The sequence below is a fragment of the Malania oleifera genome, chromosome 5, assembly GCF_029873635.1.
Source record: "Malania oleifera isolate guangnan ecotype guangnan chromosome 5, ASM2987363v1, whole genome shotgun sequence".
In the NCBI taxonomy this organism is placed as follows: Eukaryota; Viridiplantae; Streptophyta; class Magnoliopsida; order Santalales; family Ximeniaceae; genus Malania; species Malania oleifera.
In genome coordinates, this window is record NC_080421.1 from 95,151,888 (window position 1) to 95,167,628 (window position 15,741).

Here is a 15,741-nt window from a genome sequence, read left to right on the forward strand (position 1 = left end):
AGTCAACTATTCGAATAGAGCAATCTCGCCCCACCATCATCTCGGCACTTCCATGTGGGGGGATCTACCTTAAGATTGTCATAATTGTTGATTTGACAACAAGAGCACCTTCATGTGAAATGAGCAATTCAAAATTACCTCCACTGTGGGGACATCATGATCCTCTTGCACATGCTTGGTGTTAGGGTGTGACAATGTAATGGGGAAAATGGGGGAGTGAGATACTGCTATAATTGTATTCTTCAGGGATTTAGAATGAATATATGAATATCTGTGTTATCGCTTGTATGTTGATTCTCTTGTAGATGAATAATACAAGTAGTTCTTTTCATTGTGGTGTTCTGTTGCCTTGGATTATGATTTCTTTGATTGTTATAGTCTTATTCGGTGTATAAGAATATATTGCTCATGTGAAATCCTATTGTTTCTTGTTTTCCTTGAGTATTGAGACTCACCTGGTGCTCGTGCTTGCAGGCTTGAACGTGTGAGAGTTGGCTGACTTGTCGAGGGAGAGCTCTCAACGAGTGCCACACGGCCCTTACTTGAGTCCCATTTTGGGGGTCCGTGACAGTTGGTATCAGAGCACAGTGTGTGCGAGCACCATGCGTGGGATTGGGAGAAATAAGTCAGGAAGAGTGAAGCACATTGAGGCGCTTGAGACAAAACTCGCAACCCTGGAGACAACGTGCGGTGACCTCCAAGGGTTGGTGGCAACATTGATAAAAGAGAAAGGCGGGTCAACAGAGCTTGAGGCCGCCGAAGAAAACCCTAGAGAAAATCTCTATGGGGTATCAAAAGTCGTAGAGAGACTTGAGGAACTTGAAAAATTCATTCCAAGTGTGAAATCCCTGGAGAAACGGCCAAGAGAGCTTGAGGCCTTCCAGAAGAGTATCGAGCAGTTGGAAGCCTTTGAGAGTAGGCTACAACATATTGAGGGCATATTGCCATCTCTTTCGTCCCAACGGGGAGAGCCAATAGAGCTTGAGGCCTCCTTACGGGAGCTAACAGATAATCTTGATTTCCTTACAGAAGATGTTAAAGTGTCCATTACTGCTTTGAAGGGAGATTTGAAGGAGATGGGCAATGTCCAAAGTGCGGTGGTCCAAGTCCAGAGGGATTTACAAGAGATCACTGCGAAAGTGAATGCAGTGGCACAGTTAGCCCGATGGCCAGTTGCACATCCAAATGAGAGTTCTCGATGGAAGGTACCGGAACCTAAAAGTTTTGGGGGTACACGAGATGCAAAGGAGCTAGACAATTTCTTCTTTGATATGGAACACTACTTCACGTGCTCCCGAGTGGATTTAGAAGTGGACCGGGTCAATATGGCAACGGTATACCTGGTTGGGGATGCAAAATTGTGGTGGAGAACTAAATGGAATGATATTCAGCACAATAGATGTGTCATTAACACATGGGAGGGGTTGAAACAGGCGTTGAAGGCCCAATTCTATCCAGAAAATGTGGAGTATATAGCAAAGTGCAAAGTAATGGAATTGCAACAGACGGGCTCGTTAAGGAGTTATGTAAGGGAATATCAAGCCTTGATGTTGGACATTGTAGACATGACTGAATCGGATAAACTGATTCATTTTCTTCGGGGTTTGAAGACATGGCCAAGAAATGAAATACGTCGGCAAGGTGCTGGTGATCTCTCTTCCGCCCTCGCTGCTGCTGAACGGTTGGATGATTTTTCAGATACTTCTGGGAAGCGAAATTTCCCTACATCCGCCAACAATGATTCCCGTCCCAACAAAGTGTATAAGCCCACAAATGGGGGAAGGGATAAGGAGACAAATAGTTCTTGGAAAGATAAAAGAGCGCCCATGAATAGGGAGTGGAGGGGCGGACGAACAGGGGGTGGAGAGCGTCGACCGATCTCTTGTTTTCTTTGCAGTGGACCACATCGAGTGGCGGAGTGCCCCGATCGTAAGGCTTTGAATGCTATGAAGGCCCTTCGAGGGGAAACCGAAACCGCGACAGCAATTCCAGAAGAACAACCGAATATGGTGGGAGCCTTGAGATTTTTGGGGGCATTAGAGCGTCAAGTAATTCACAACAAGTCTCAGGAGAAGGGACTAATGTATGTGGATCTACTTTTGAATGGAAAGAAAATCAGGGCCATGATTGATACAGGGGCCACTCATAATTTCATTGCTGATTCTGAAGCTCAACGGTTAGAATTGCAAGTAGATAAAGATGTGGGCAAGATAAAAGCAGTGAATTCTCCAGCATTAACCACGGTGGGGGTGGTACCTAAAGTGGCATGCCAAATGGGATCATGGTCTGGAACAGTTGATTTCACTGTGGCACCCCTTGACGACTTTGATGTGGTATTGGGGATGGATTTTCTTAAAGTGACACGCTCAATGCCGATCCCAGCTGCGGATTGTCTTGTGATAATGGGAAGTGCACCTTGTGCGGTCCCAGCAGCCTACAACAATTTTGATGAGAGGAAGTTGCTCTCAGCCCTCCAATTCAAAAAGGGAGTAAAAAGGGGAGAATCTTCTTTCGTGGTTCTACCAATAGTCTCAGAAGATGCAGAAGTAGGGAAATATCCACTTGAGATTAAGGAAGTTTTAGAAGAGTTCAAGGAGGTGATCCCGGAACAGCTACCCAGGGTTTTACCACCTCGACGACAGATTGACCACGAAATTGAACTTTTGCCAGGAGTAAAGCCGCCAGCACGTGCCCCTTATCGAATGGAGCCGCCTGAGTTAGCTGAACTTAGAAGGCAACTGAATGATCTTATTGCAGCAGGGTTCATCCGGCCTTCAAAAGCACCTTTTGGGGCCCCAGTGTTATTTCAGAAGAAACAAGATGGTAGTTTGCGCTTGTGTATAGATTATCGGGCTCTTAATAAGGTGACCGTGCGCAACAAGTATCCTATTCCACTGATTGCTGATATTTTTGACCAGTTAAGTACAGCTAGATATTTCACGAAACTGGACTTGAGGTCGGGATATCATCAAGTGCGCATTGTTGAGGGAGATGAACCGAAGACCACTTGTGTCACACGGTATGGAGCATTTGAATTCCTTGTCATGCCTTTTGGGCTAACAAATGCACCCGCTACCTTTTGTTCTCTAATGAATCAGGTTTTTCGGGACTACCTTGATCAGTTTGTGGTTGTTTACCTTGATGACATACTGGTTTTCAGCGCATCCTTAGAAGAACATAAAGATCATCTTCAAAAGGTTTTTCAAAAACTCAAAGAAAATCAGTTATATGTAAAAGGGGAGAAGTGTGCTTTTGCTCAAAAGCGTATTAAATTCTTGGGGCATATCATTGAGGAGGGCCAGATTCGGATGGATTCAGCTAAAGTAAAAACTATCAAGGAGTGGCGAGCACCTACATCCGTTAGAGAACTGCGATCTTTCTTGGGTCTAGCCAACTACTACCGAAAGTTTATAGAGGGGTACTCTAGAAGAGTTGTATTGTTAACGAATTTATTGAGGAAGGGGGTACCATGGGGGGTGGTCAGAAGAGTGCCAATCAGCATTTGTTGAATTAAAGGAAAAGATTGTAGGAGATCCTGTGCTAATCTTTCCTGATGTGACAAAACCGTTTGAAGTGCAAGTAGATGCCTCAGACTTTGCATTAGGGGGAGTTCTCTTGCAGGAAGGGCATCCAGTTGCTTTTGAAAGTAGAAAATTGTCGGGTGCCGAACGGAACTACACAGCACAAGAAAAGGAGCTTCTCGCAGTGGTACACTGTCTTCGGGTGTGGAGGCACTATCTTTTGGGGTCCAAATTTGTGGTAAAAACCGATAATGTAGCAGTTACTCATTTTTTGTCACAACCTGGACTAACGTCAAAACAAGCCCGTTGGCAGGAGAAGCTAGCTGAATTTGATTTTGCTTTTGAATATAAAGTGGGGAAGACGAATGAAGTGGCCGACGCTTTAAGTAGAAAAACTGAATTGGCAGCATTGAAAATCATCAGTCATCTATCAACTAGTAGGGTGGCGCTACCTTTGAAGAATCTTATCAAGGAACATTTAAGTACAGACCAGCAGGCGCAGTCACTAAGCAAACTAATAGACGAAGGGAACACACGACAATTCTGGGTAGAAGATGGACTGATAATGACTAAAGGCAGGAGAGTCTATGTGCCTAAAGCTGGAAACTTGAGGAAAACCTTACTGAAAGAGTGTCATGATATGTTGTGGGCTGGTCATCCGGGATGGCGAAGAACTCATGCTTTGATTACACAGGGGTACTATTGGCCAAATATGCAAGATGATGTGATGAGTTATACTAAAACGTGCTTGATCTGTCAACAAGACAAGGTAGAAAGAAAGAAGACCTCAGGTTTATTGGAGCCATTGCTAGTTCCTGCTAGGCCATGGGAGAGTGTCTCTTTGGATTTTATTTCCTCGTTGCCAAAAGTAGAGGAGTTTGACACAATTTTGGTGGTGATTGACCGGTTCTCAAAGTATGCAACTTTCGTACCAGTCTCGAAGCCGTGTTCAGCAGAGAAGACAGTTCAGTTATTCTTCAAGCATGTGGTGAAATATTGGGGTGTTCCAGAAAGCTTAATTAGTGATAGGGATGTTAGATTCACGGGGGGATTTTGGGGTGAACTCTTTCGCTTGATGGGTTCAAACCTTAATCTTTCCACGAGCTATCACCCACAGACAGATGGTCAAACTGAACGTTTTAATGGGATGCTGGAAGAATACTTGCGGCATTTTGTTCACTCCAATCAGAAGAATTGGGTTACTTTACTAGACACGGCACAATTCTGTTTTAACTCTATGAAATCTTCTGCAACTAATAAAAGCCCTTTTGAGATTGTGACAGGTCAACAACCGACTCTTCCACACACTCTGGATGGTCCATACAAAGGAAATTGCCCAAAAGCCTACCAATTCACGAAAAATTGGTTGCAAAACATCGAAGTCACCCGAGCTCAGTTAGAAAAAGCATCCAAGCGCATGAAGAAATGGGCTGACAAAGGGAGACGACCACAACAATTTGAAGCTGGAGATCTGGTTCTTGTAAAAGTGCCACCGGAGACATTTCGCTTTCTTCGTGGCAAGGATAAAAGGCTGTTACGTCGTTACGAAGGTCCAATCAGAGTAATCGAAAAGGTGGGACATGCATCTTATCGGCTTGAGCAACCCGAGTGGATGAAAAGCCACAGACGTCCAGTTCATCCTGTGTTTCATGTAAGCAATTTAAAGTCATTCCACACAGATGAAGCAGATCCGCACCGACAAAAATTAAGGAGATCAACAATTTCCAGAAGGCATCCTGTCACCAAAGAAGTCCAGGAGATCATTGCAGACAGAGTCGTCAATCTAGAAGGTCGTCAACAACAACAATTTCTGGTTCAGTGGTTAGGACTGGAGGAAGAAGAGAATAGTTGGGAAACAGCAGACAACCTTCAGCATGCCATACAGAAGATTGAAGAGTTCAGAAATTCATAGTCAACGACATCTACATCGACATCAGAAGAGTGAGAAGGCCGTCTACAACATATCGACGAGGACGTCGATAAATTGAGTGGGGGAGGATGTTAGGGTGTGACAATGTAATGGGGAAAATGGGGGAGTGAGATACTGCTATAATTGTATTCTTCAGGGATTTAGAATGAATATATGAATATCTGTGTTATCGCTTGTATGTTGATTCTCTTGTAGATGAATAATACAAGTAGTTCTTTTCATTGTGGTGTTCTGTTGCCTTGGATTATGATTTCTTTGATTGTTATAGTCTTATTCGGTGTATAAGAATATATTGCTCATGTGAAATCCTATTGTTTCTTGTTTTCCTTGAGTATTGAGACTCACCTGGTGCTCGTACTTGCAGGCTTGAACGTGTGAGAGTTGGCTGACTTGTCGAGGGAGAGCTCTCAACGAGTGCCACACGGCCCTTACTTGAGTCCCATTTTGGGGGTCCGTGACACTTGGCTTAATTAAACTTCTTCTTCATCACTAACGAGGGGTTGCAATAGAAGCTAGAGACAAACTTCTACACCTTCACAACCACCAAGGCCAACAATCTCACTCAGCCATTAATCGAGATTTAGATTCCTTTAAAGATCTACACCGGGGATTGCTTTCGGTGGAGATCTTGGCACAAATTCTTGCTGCTAGAATGGTGTGATGCAACAGCAGCTGATGGAGCTTTGCTATCTCCTAATCAAAGGCATGTATCAGGACAAACTTGATGGTGGAGGTGAGGAATGATTTGCTCTATCTTGTATTTGTGGCATAGAGTCGAATGATGACGACACAAGGGATTTCAAGTGTCTTAAGGGAGAGGATGCAATTCGTGTGGGATTTGAGTTTGAAATTCCATAGGTTGAGAAGTAATTTCATATTCATGTAATTGGGAAGTCGAAATACAAAATGAATTTGATGTAAATTAAAATTCATTCTTTAAAAACTAAAGTCAAATAATATTTTTAGGGGAAACATTTGGTATCACTATCAACAATTAGAGAAACGCAAACCACAAAAGAAAACAAAAAACCAGTAACAAAAACTAAAAACTAGAAACTAGTAACCTATTTGGTTAATAACATAAAACTAAAATTAATTGTAAAAAAACTCATTTTCATCTTTAAATCAAATAATATTATAAAATTATGATTAAAATAATAAAATTGCAAAATAATACACATTAAAAAATACTATGTAAAAATAAAAATTATTATACTTATTTTACATAATTGTTATACTTTCAAAATTAATATTATAATAAAAATTTTATTGGGCATGACAATTGAAAAAAATATATATATATTTTGTAATTGACTTTATTCTTATTTTTTGAAATTTATGAATATTCTTATTTCAATTATATTTAAAGTCATATGAACATTTAATTTTTATTTTAATTTAAAAGTGTATAAAATGAATGATTTAATCCAAAAGAGCTATTCTGAATATTAAAATTTTTGACAAGAAGTTGCCAAAACAACTAAAAACCATAAAATCTAGCTTTGAATTTTTCTGCAAACAATTGAAAATCGACAATAGAAATAGAAAATCAGCAACATAAACAAACGCATTTTATAATATATTTCTTAATTATACCAAAAGAAAAATAGAAAATAGAAAACAACAATGATACCAAACAAACCCTTACTTGACCACTTCAAATTCAAATACACACCTCCAAATTTACATTTTGAAACAATCACCCAGAAAATGATTTGATTGATTTAGTGTCGTAGCATTTGAGTTTGGCCTCCGACGGTGTGCAATAAATCACTTAGTATTTTATCATTATACTCCATTCAATAGAATTCTGCTTATTGTGTATGTGGATGACATTATGATTACTATTACTAGGGCCTAAAGCATTTCCTATGGACTAAGTTTCAAACCAAAGATATGGGACCATTGATATTTACTTGAGTATAACAATATTGAGATCTCGGACAGAAACCATCTTGTCATAGAGAAAGTATGTTCTTGCATGTTGATACAACAATGAATCCTAACAATAAGTTAAAGAGTCAGATATGGATGATTTGTTGCCTTACCTAAGACAGTACCAAAGACTTGTTAGAAAGTTGAATTATCTAATAGTCACTCGACCAAATATTACTTTTGCAACATGTGTTGTGAGACAATTTCTTGATTCTCCGAGGACAAGTCATTAGAATGACATAATTCACATCTTGAGATGTCTCAAAAGTGCATGTGGGTGAGGTCTCTTGTATCAAGATGGTCACAATTGGATTCAGGGATACACATGCAAATTAGGCCAGGTCACTTTCCAATAGGAGATCCACAACCGAGTACTATATCCTTTTTAGTAGTAACTTGGTTTCTTGGAAGAGTGAAAAAACAAACTGCTATGGTCAGATCAGGTATCAAGTCAGAGTATAGGGTCATGGCTCAGACTACATGTCAACTTGTCTGGTTGAAGAACATGTTGGAAGAATTAGGTTTTCCACTTTCTTAGTCTATGGAGTCTGTGTGAGATGACCAAGTTGCTACTGATATTGCCTCCAACCAAGTTTTCCATGAACAGACAAAACACATTGAAGTTGACTGCTACTTTGTTTTGGACAAACTTGTGCAGAAGCTCATTACAAACACTCATGTGTAGCCTAATTTGCAGTCTCCTTGTTGATATATCTATATATGTGTGTGTGTGTGTGTGTGTGTGTGTGTGTATGTGTGTGTGTGTCTTGAGGGGAGCGTTAATGGTTATTTTGGTCCTTTGGAATCATTAGTATGTGCTAGCATTATGTTGGTAAGCATGAGTTAGGAAGGGTATTGTGGTCATTGGAATGAACTTGACGTATATTATAAATAGAGGGAGATACCTATCATTGTGTAGATCATCCATTTTACCCAATTCTGCAACAAATACTATGAACGGCATTAAAGCATAAATATGACACACCTTCCTTTGTTATTGACATAGCCTCATAATTGTTTAAAACTCACGCGTTCACTAATTCAACTATTAGTCAGAAACATAGTTGGGTGTTCGATATTTACCTTATACTTTTCATCAAATTCAGAACAATAAGAATATAAATCATAAAAGCATCCTTCCAAACCTTTTAGCAACTACAAGAAAATTTAATATGTATTATCACACCTAATACATTTTTTTTCTTGAAACTAAGGCATTACAATTGGCCCTTATGAGCATATTCCCACAGTAAACAGACACAGAGATAATAATCCTCTGTTTCTAAAGGATGTTAATGCGTTGTGCTCGTAAATATTTCACAATGCTACCACTGCAATCATGGTTATATGTAATAACTCCTTACTCTATTTTGATGAAGCAGTTTTCCTTCATTATAATTTTGAAAAAGGATGAAACCAAAACCAAATTTTCAGAAATTGATATGCACCATTGACAGTCAGCATTAACCAGCACAGTAAGAATATATCTCTTATGCATTCATCTTGGATAATATAAGGTTTCAAAAATTCCAAAGACCTTCCCTGAGGTTTCAAGAATTCCAAGTACCTCCCTTGAGGTTTGCCTAAAAGGCATAAACCTCCCCTTATATATAAGCCTTTTGAAAAGAGGTTTTCGTGTCTTTTTGGCAAAGCTCAGGGGAGATCTGTGGCATTTTTTTAAACCTTAGGGAAGGTCAATGGAATTTTTAAAAACTTCGGGGGAAATCCCTGTCATTTTGTCAAATCTTGAGGTGAGTGTCTTTTGCCCTAAATTAAGATAACACTGCAAATGCATATAATAGACTTACAAGTAAACAAGTTAATTAATCTTTAATGCTGCTAAATGCAAGCATAAAGTAGCCAAATATACCAAATGATATGATGCTGAACGATATCAATGTGCCAACAGCACCATACAACATGATAGTCATAAAGTTCCGAAAAAATTGCTTCTTTTTGACCTGGAACCTGGTAAGAAAACAGGATAAATTGATCAAATTCATTTAGAGAAATATGTGGAATAAGGTGGAACATGTACACAGGGGAAATAAATAATAGTAAAACTGTCACCATCGTAAGGTCATCAGTCATCCTAACAAAGTTTGTAGTGGAAAAGACAACAGTGAACTGTGAGTTGTCACCATAGCACTATGATTTAAAAAAATAACTGTAAATTGTTCAAGTGGGTTTTGTTAAAGCCTAGGAATTGAATACCACTTTCATCAGGGGTATTGAGAATGAGGAGGGCGAGAAAGGAGACACTGCCCACACATTATAGTCTTTGGACACAAAAAAAAGGGGAGGCAGATGATACTTTAGATGTTCTCATTTCTCATGAAATTTGATACCAAATTTTAGAAACTAATTCAAAAACCATTAAACCAACTGAAAGGACGACACAAGATCAATATTTACCCTATAAATTAAGACAAACACTATATGACTTTTATAGGTCCTGCAATCATATATAAACTGTTAGTAAAGAATTGCAAAATTTTCTGCAACACCTATGTTTTACTAAGTGAAAGAATCACACTTACCAGCTCAATGGTTACATCCAAACGTAGAGTTTGGGACCATGAATTTCCGGCCTTGAATTTAGGTTTGCATGGATCTGGACAAAACTCAATATGATTTTGCACTACATTTCATCCAAATCCATGCAAATCCAAATCCAAGACCCAAAATTCAAGCTCCCAAACAAATAGTAAGACTATTTATAATTATTTCAGTCTTGTATCCTTTCAAAAAGATGTATTCCAAGCATGGTTTTAAAAATTGGTGCATAAAAACCGCTATGGATGCTATGAAACCATATCTAAGACCATTAAGGAGCAATATCCCAGAGGTAATCCGATTCACGAAGGCCAATTGGTTGTGAATGCTTAAAATAGGTTTTTGAGTTCTTTCCTTGCTTTTTCCCCTTTTTTCCCTTTAGTGAAGCTTAGGAACTCAATTTTAAGTTGGTTTATTTAATTAGTGATTTTCTTTTTCTTTTTTTTTTTTAAATCGTTATTGGTTTTATTTTCCTTGATATTTAGCATGCATATTTTTATTGACTAATGTTCAAATAAACCCAAACTTTTTCCCTCATTAAATTACATATGTTCATATTCTAAGTTCTTTCAATTTGATTTTTTCAATTTTTTTTACACCTAGTTTGGAGACTAAAATACATCCTATTGTATTATTAAAGACTAAAAGAGTACAAAAGAGGGCATTCTATATTTTATATTTCTTTATATTTATGATTTCTTAGTTTGAGTATCACTTATCATAATGGGAAGTAGCAAATTCATGTTTCTTCTTGCTAAAAAAAAAACTAACGTAACCAAGATGACGTCCAATACTCGTAGTGTATGTTATATTAAATTGCTTAAAATTTACTAAAAATCATTTAAAGCATTATATTATGAGATTCTGGGATCAAAACATATGAATCTATATATGTTTTTAAGTTCGCTAATGCAAAAACTAAATTCACATGGGCAGTGTCCAGTACCCGTTACATAACATCAGCAACTGTTACACTACAACCATTACCATTACACAGATCATTATTTAAAACCATGTTCCCAGGTATGAGATTGTGAATTTCTTTCTCCCAAGAATAAGAAAAAAGCTAGAAATCAGACTAGACTATGCTTTTTATACTAGTATTCACTCAATCATTTTTCATTGCTGATAATATCATTCTCAAGCATCAGGGTAAGTCAGGAAACTCTAGCAACACCTAATTGAGAATTCACCATCTCCATGCCTATGTACTACTATAGATACTTGTATAAGGTTCTTTGTTTGTGGCATATCCATGTCAAACATTGCTACTCCTCAAACATTCCTTCAACATGTACCCACCAATTCATAAAATGTGCACAATTTTAAAATATTTTTTTTAAGCCAATCACTTTTCCAACTTATCTTGGCCATTCCTTGGACACCCCTCAAAAAAAAAAAAATTATGGAATGCCTAACACTTATAATGACACGTGATATGACTATTTTATATTTTTTGTGAAAATAATATAAATATAGAAAACAAAAAAAAAGGATTTAAATATATATATATATATATATATAATAAACTTGTCAGCATTTCTAATGGAATAAATAAAATATGGAGAATTTTGCTTATATTTTTGGGATTTGCCATGTTTTTGTATCCATGTTGCGTCATACCTATGTTTTTATCCATGTCAGGTCATACCTATGCTCCATGTCCATGTAAATGCTTCTCAAATAGGATTTTGTAACAAGTAAAACCATCATAACGACACATGGGCGATACAAAAAGGCCATAAACCAATGTTCAGTACGGGGAAGGCACTAATGCATTCATATTTTTGACAATCTCACAAAAACAAGAGTCAAGTAGGAAAGATGGATGGTTACCTAAAAAATTAGGAAAGATGGATGCATTTTCTTTCCTTGCACTTCGATGATTGGAAGCAAGCTTTCCTTCCAGTTATGGCTAATTTGGAGCTTGACCAAAACATTCTAAGAGCACCTACTAGGCCATAGATTAAATTTTAAATTGCATACCAAATCTGAATTTTTAAACTACTTGATTGCGTCTCCGATTTGAACTGAAGTTATATAACGATTTTTATCTAGGATTATGAAACTTTAAAATTCATGGACATTTCACATTAAGTAAAATAATAATAAGCTCAATTCATGCCAAACTCCACAATCATCACCACGTCCAAGTGGACTACCAAGTCAGCCAGAACTAAAACACAGATCATTTATGACTGCAACAGAGTCGGATAATTTATGACTAAGAGCCTCCTGAGGATTAGACATGTATACAAGAACAATGAACCCCTTTAGAAAGTTAATAACACAAGTACTACCCTAAGTATTGTAGTTTGAACTATATTAACAAACCCTTCAAAAATAATTTTTAGTTAAGGGAAAATCCAACTTACCCAGCATTGAATATAATGGGTGGAAGAATATAGATAAAGAAAAGGTCTTCGCTGAATTCTAAAATGCGTGAGCTCTTTCCTCCAGTCGATAGAAGAATGACAATTCCAGTGCACAGACCCTGCCATCAACCCCAAGATACACTCATGTACCACTTCCCATAATCCAAACAAAATAAGCACAAGAAATACAATATTTAGGTCAGATTCACAGGCTGTTGTTCCAAATATAACTGCAAATACTCACAATAACAAGTGCAGTGACTGACTCATTCATCCATCGGTTCTTCTCCAGAAGATGACCAATTACAATGCAAGCACAAAGTAGTACTACAAACAGGTTCAGAGAATCTATGAAACCTTGATCTGAGGTCGGAGTTGCCCCCATTCTCAGCAAAACAGAACCCAAATTGATGACAATGTAAGCACTTCAGCCCTCAAAACAGTCAAAAAAGTTCACCGCGCCCAAACTCGAAAACTCAACTCACTCCACTGTAATTGTACACGATCTACGACTCTGCACATTACATTTCACACAAAGCCAAGGATACAACCCTGCGTCAGAAAACAGAAATTTAGAAAATTGGAAACCTATCCGTTGTTTAGACGGTGAGGAAACGGACGAAAAACAAAAGCATAAACGGACTTGTGCTTTTGTAATCTGAAACCCAAAAAATTAAGAAAAGAAAATTTTAATATTCAAAATCTTTCATTTTCCTGCATTTTCTCATCAAACAAACAAGCACAGATACAAATGCTAAAAGGGAACATCAAACATGCAACTAGACAATCTGAAGTTTCAGTTGTAGCGGAAAAAACTTACTGCTCCGTTTGGCTGCTTAGAAAACACTGGAAATTAATAGATAAACACAAAAATATATAAAATGAACCTTGGAATTTTCTATTCGTGACACTGCACTCATCCTAGTTCAACACGAATAACATATCAGTAACCACCCAAGGCAAGTCTCTCATTATCTGGAAACAAAAGCAACATAAAACAAGGATCCGAATTTTCAGGTTCTTACTTTTTTTCCTCAGCTTTCTCGCGAGCCAAACGCAGGCAGATACAGAAACGTAGATAGAGAAGGAGGGTGGAAAGCGACGACAGGGGAAAGAGCCAGTGTGTAGTGAGGAAGGCTCTGCTAATGGAATTCGGAAAGCGAAGCAGACAAAGACCGCGCGAGGAAGGGAAGGAACGCTTGGGCTGTGGTCGGGTGTGCCGCGGATACGGCAATCTGAGGAATTGCGTCAGCCATCACCGCAGGATCTAAAGAAAACAACGGTCAAATCATGGGCGAGTACGATAGTTGATAGCGGGAACAGGGTGCTTCGGTGGGACCTGTGTGTTCCTTGTTGTGGACTGTACGCTACAATTGCCACTTGGCAGAGATGGGATTGACTTTGAGAGGTCGGTGGGGACCTTTGGGGTTTTCCTTGCTCGTTAAGATTCTGCACTGCAGCGCTGGGAATATTCTTGTCATTTGTCGCGACTCTTGACTTCAATTAATTTTTTCACCCGCTTTACTTAAACTGCCAAACAAGGATTACAGTTTTCCTATTTAAAAAATTATGAGCAATGAGCTAGTGCTTGTTGAGGATTTGGTATTCTTACTTCCTAATGAATTAATAAAATTGTTGTTGTTGTTGTTTTTGTTTGATTATTATTTTATAATAATGATTACTATTAGTGTAATTATTATTTTTATTATTTCATAATAATTATTATCCTTAAAATAATTTTAATTATTTATTGATTACTATTAGTGTATTATTATTTTTATTATTTCATAATAATTATTATCCTTAAAATAATTTTAATTATTTATTATTTATTATATTTATTCTTGTTGTTATTATTTTAAATATAAATATTATTTTTTATCATAGTTATTATTAGCTGTTATTATTTTTTATAATAATTATCATCTTCAAAATACTTATTATTATAATTTTGACGTTTTTTATTATTTATAATGCTCTTGTTGTTATCATTATTTTAATAGTAATCAATATTATTATTAGTTGTTCTTTTTTTATTGTAATTATTATTCATTGTTATTATTTTTATTATTATAATAATTAGTATTCTTTTTTATTGTTGGTTTTGTTTGATTATTATTTTTTTATTATTTACACAACAATCATTATTATTAGTGTAATTATTATTTTTTAGTGTTGTTATTACTGTTTTTTTTTATTTTCATAATAATTATTAACCTTAAAATAATTATTATTATTTGCTTTGTTTTATTATTATTGCTTTTGTTCTTACTGTTATTTTACAATAACAAATATTATTTTTATTGAAGTCATTATTAGTTATTCTTAGTTGTCTTAACAACAACACAATAACAAAACCAAGTTTTACTATTATTGTGGTCGACTATTGTTCTTAGCTGTCTTAAAATAATAACAATCATTGAGGCAAAAAACACCCACCTCCTCTAAGATTTGTCAAAAAGATAAAAAATTTCCTTCAAAAAACTTGTTTTTTTTGTAAAATATAAGGGGAGACTTGTATCTTTTTGACAACCCTTAAGGAAGGTTTTGGAATTCTGTGAGGTATCTAGAATTTTTTAAACCTTATGGAAGGTCATTGTCTTTTTGTCGAGTCTCAAGTAAGGTTAGTGTCTTTTACCATAATTATTATTTGAATTATTTTATTATTAATATTGTTCTTGTTGTTATTATTATTTTATAATAATAAATATTATTGTATAATAATAAAGATTAGTTGTGATTTTTATTATAATAGTAATAACAAATAGCATTATTAGCATTTGTTGTTATTTTGAAATTTTCTTTCTTATAAAATTAGTTTGGTTCTATGAAATGAAAATCAATTCTAACCTAATTGAACTGGAATAGTGATTCCTCAATCGCAGAAATCATATTCCCGCTGGGATATGATTCCACTCTTAATACTACAAATCAAATGCAAGAATGCAATTCCATTCTTGAGATTCGATTTCATTTAGATTGCAAACCAAGCAAGGGTTAAAGGGTCTATTGAATCGAAAATCAAAAAACCAAAAATTGTACACATCTATGCTTAATCGTTCACAATTATAAAATTAATTAGACTAATTAAACAAATTTAAATAATTAGATTGATTAATTTGATAAATATTGAACTAATTAGACAAATTTAATTAATTAGATTGATTAATTTGATAAATATTGAATAGTGCTCACTCTTAGATGGCACTGAAGCTAAAACATAGAAAAATATTTTACTTTTGACCCTGTTTATTTTTGTTCTACTTGTATCCAGCGTTAAAATGTTGGAAGACCAGTGAAAAATAGAAAGGTGATGGCAGATTATTACTACTTCCATTATAGTCGAAATTCATGAGTGAAAAATGTCAATTCCTTTCTCTATATCTTTAATAGATATCTTTAACAATTACTCCCAACACTTCTT

General features: G+C 36.4%; 1 protein-coding gene across 6 annotated transcripts in view; it reads right to left on the reverse strand.

Moving 5' to 3' along the window:
• The window catches only part of LOC131155783 (sodium/hydrogen exchanger 1-like), a 36,729-nt gene extending 23,158 nt beyond the window's left edge, over nucleotides 1–13,571 (reverse strand). The window contains exons 1-4 of one of the 6 annotated variants that reach the window (XM_058109183.1): nucleotides 13,343–13,571; nucleotides 12,562–12,869; nucleotides 12,318–12,436; nucleotides 9,257–9,354 (exon numbers count right to left, since the gene is read on the reverse strand). In XM_058109183.1, coding sequence (XP_057965166.1) covers nucleotides 9,257–9,354; nucleotides 12,318–12,436; nucleotides 12,562–12,702 — 358 coding nt within the window. In that variant the 5' untranslated portion in view covers nucleotides 12,703–12,869; nucleotides 13,343–13,571. Of the gene's footprint in view, nucleotides 1–9,256; nucleotides 9,355–12,317; nucleotides 12,437–12,561; nucleotides 12,870–13,137 lie in introns of all 6 variants that reach the window. The other 5 variants (XM_058109180.1, XM_058109186.1, XM_058109182.1 and 2 more) reach the window with 5 other exon arrangements.
• Nucleotides 13,572–15,741: the final 2,170 nt, after the last annotated feature.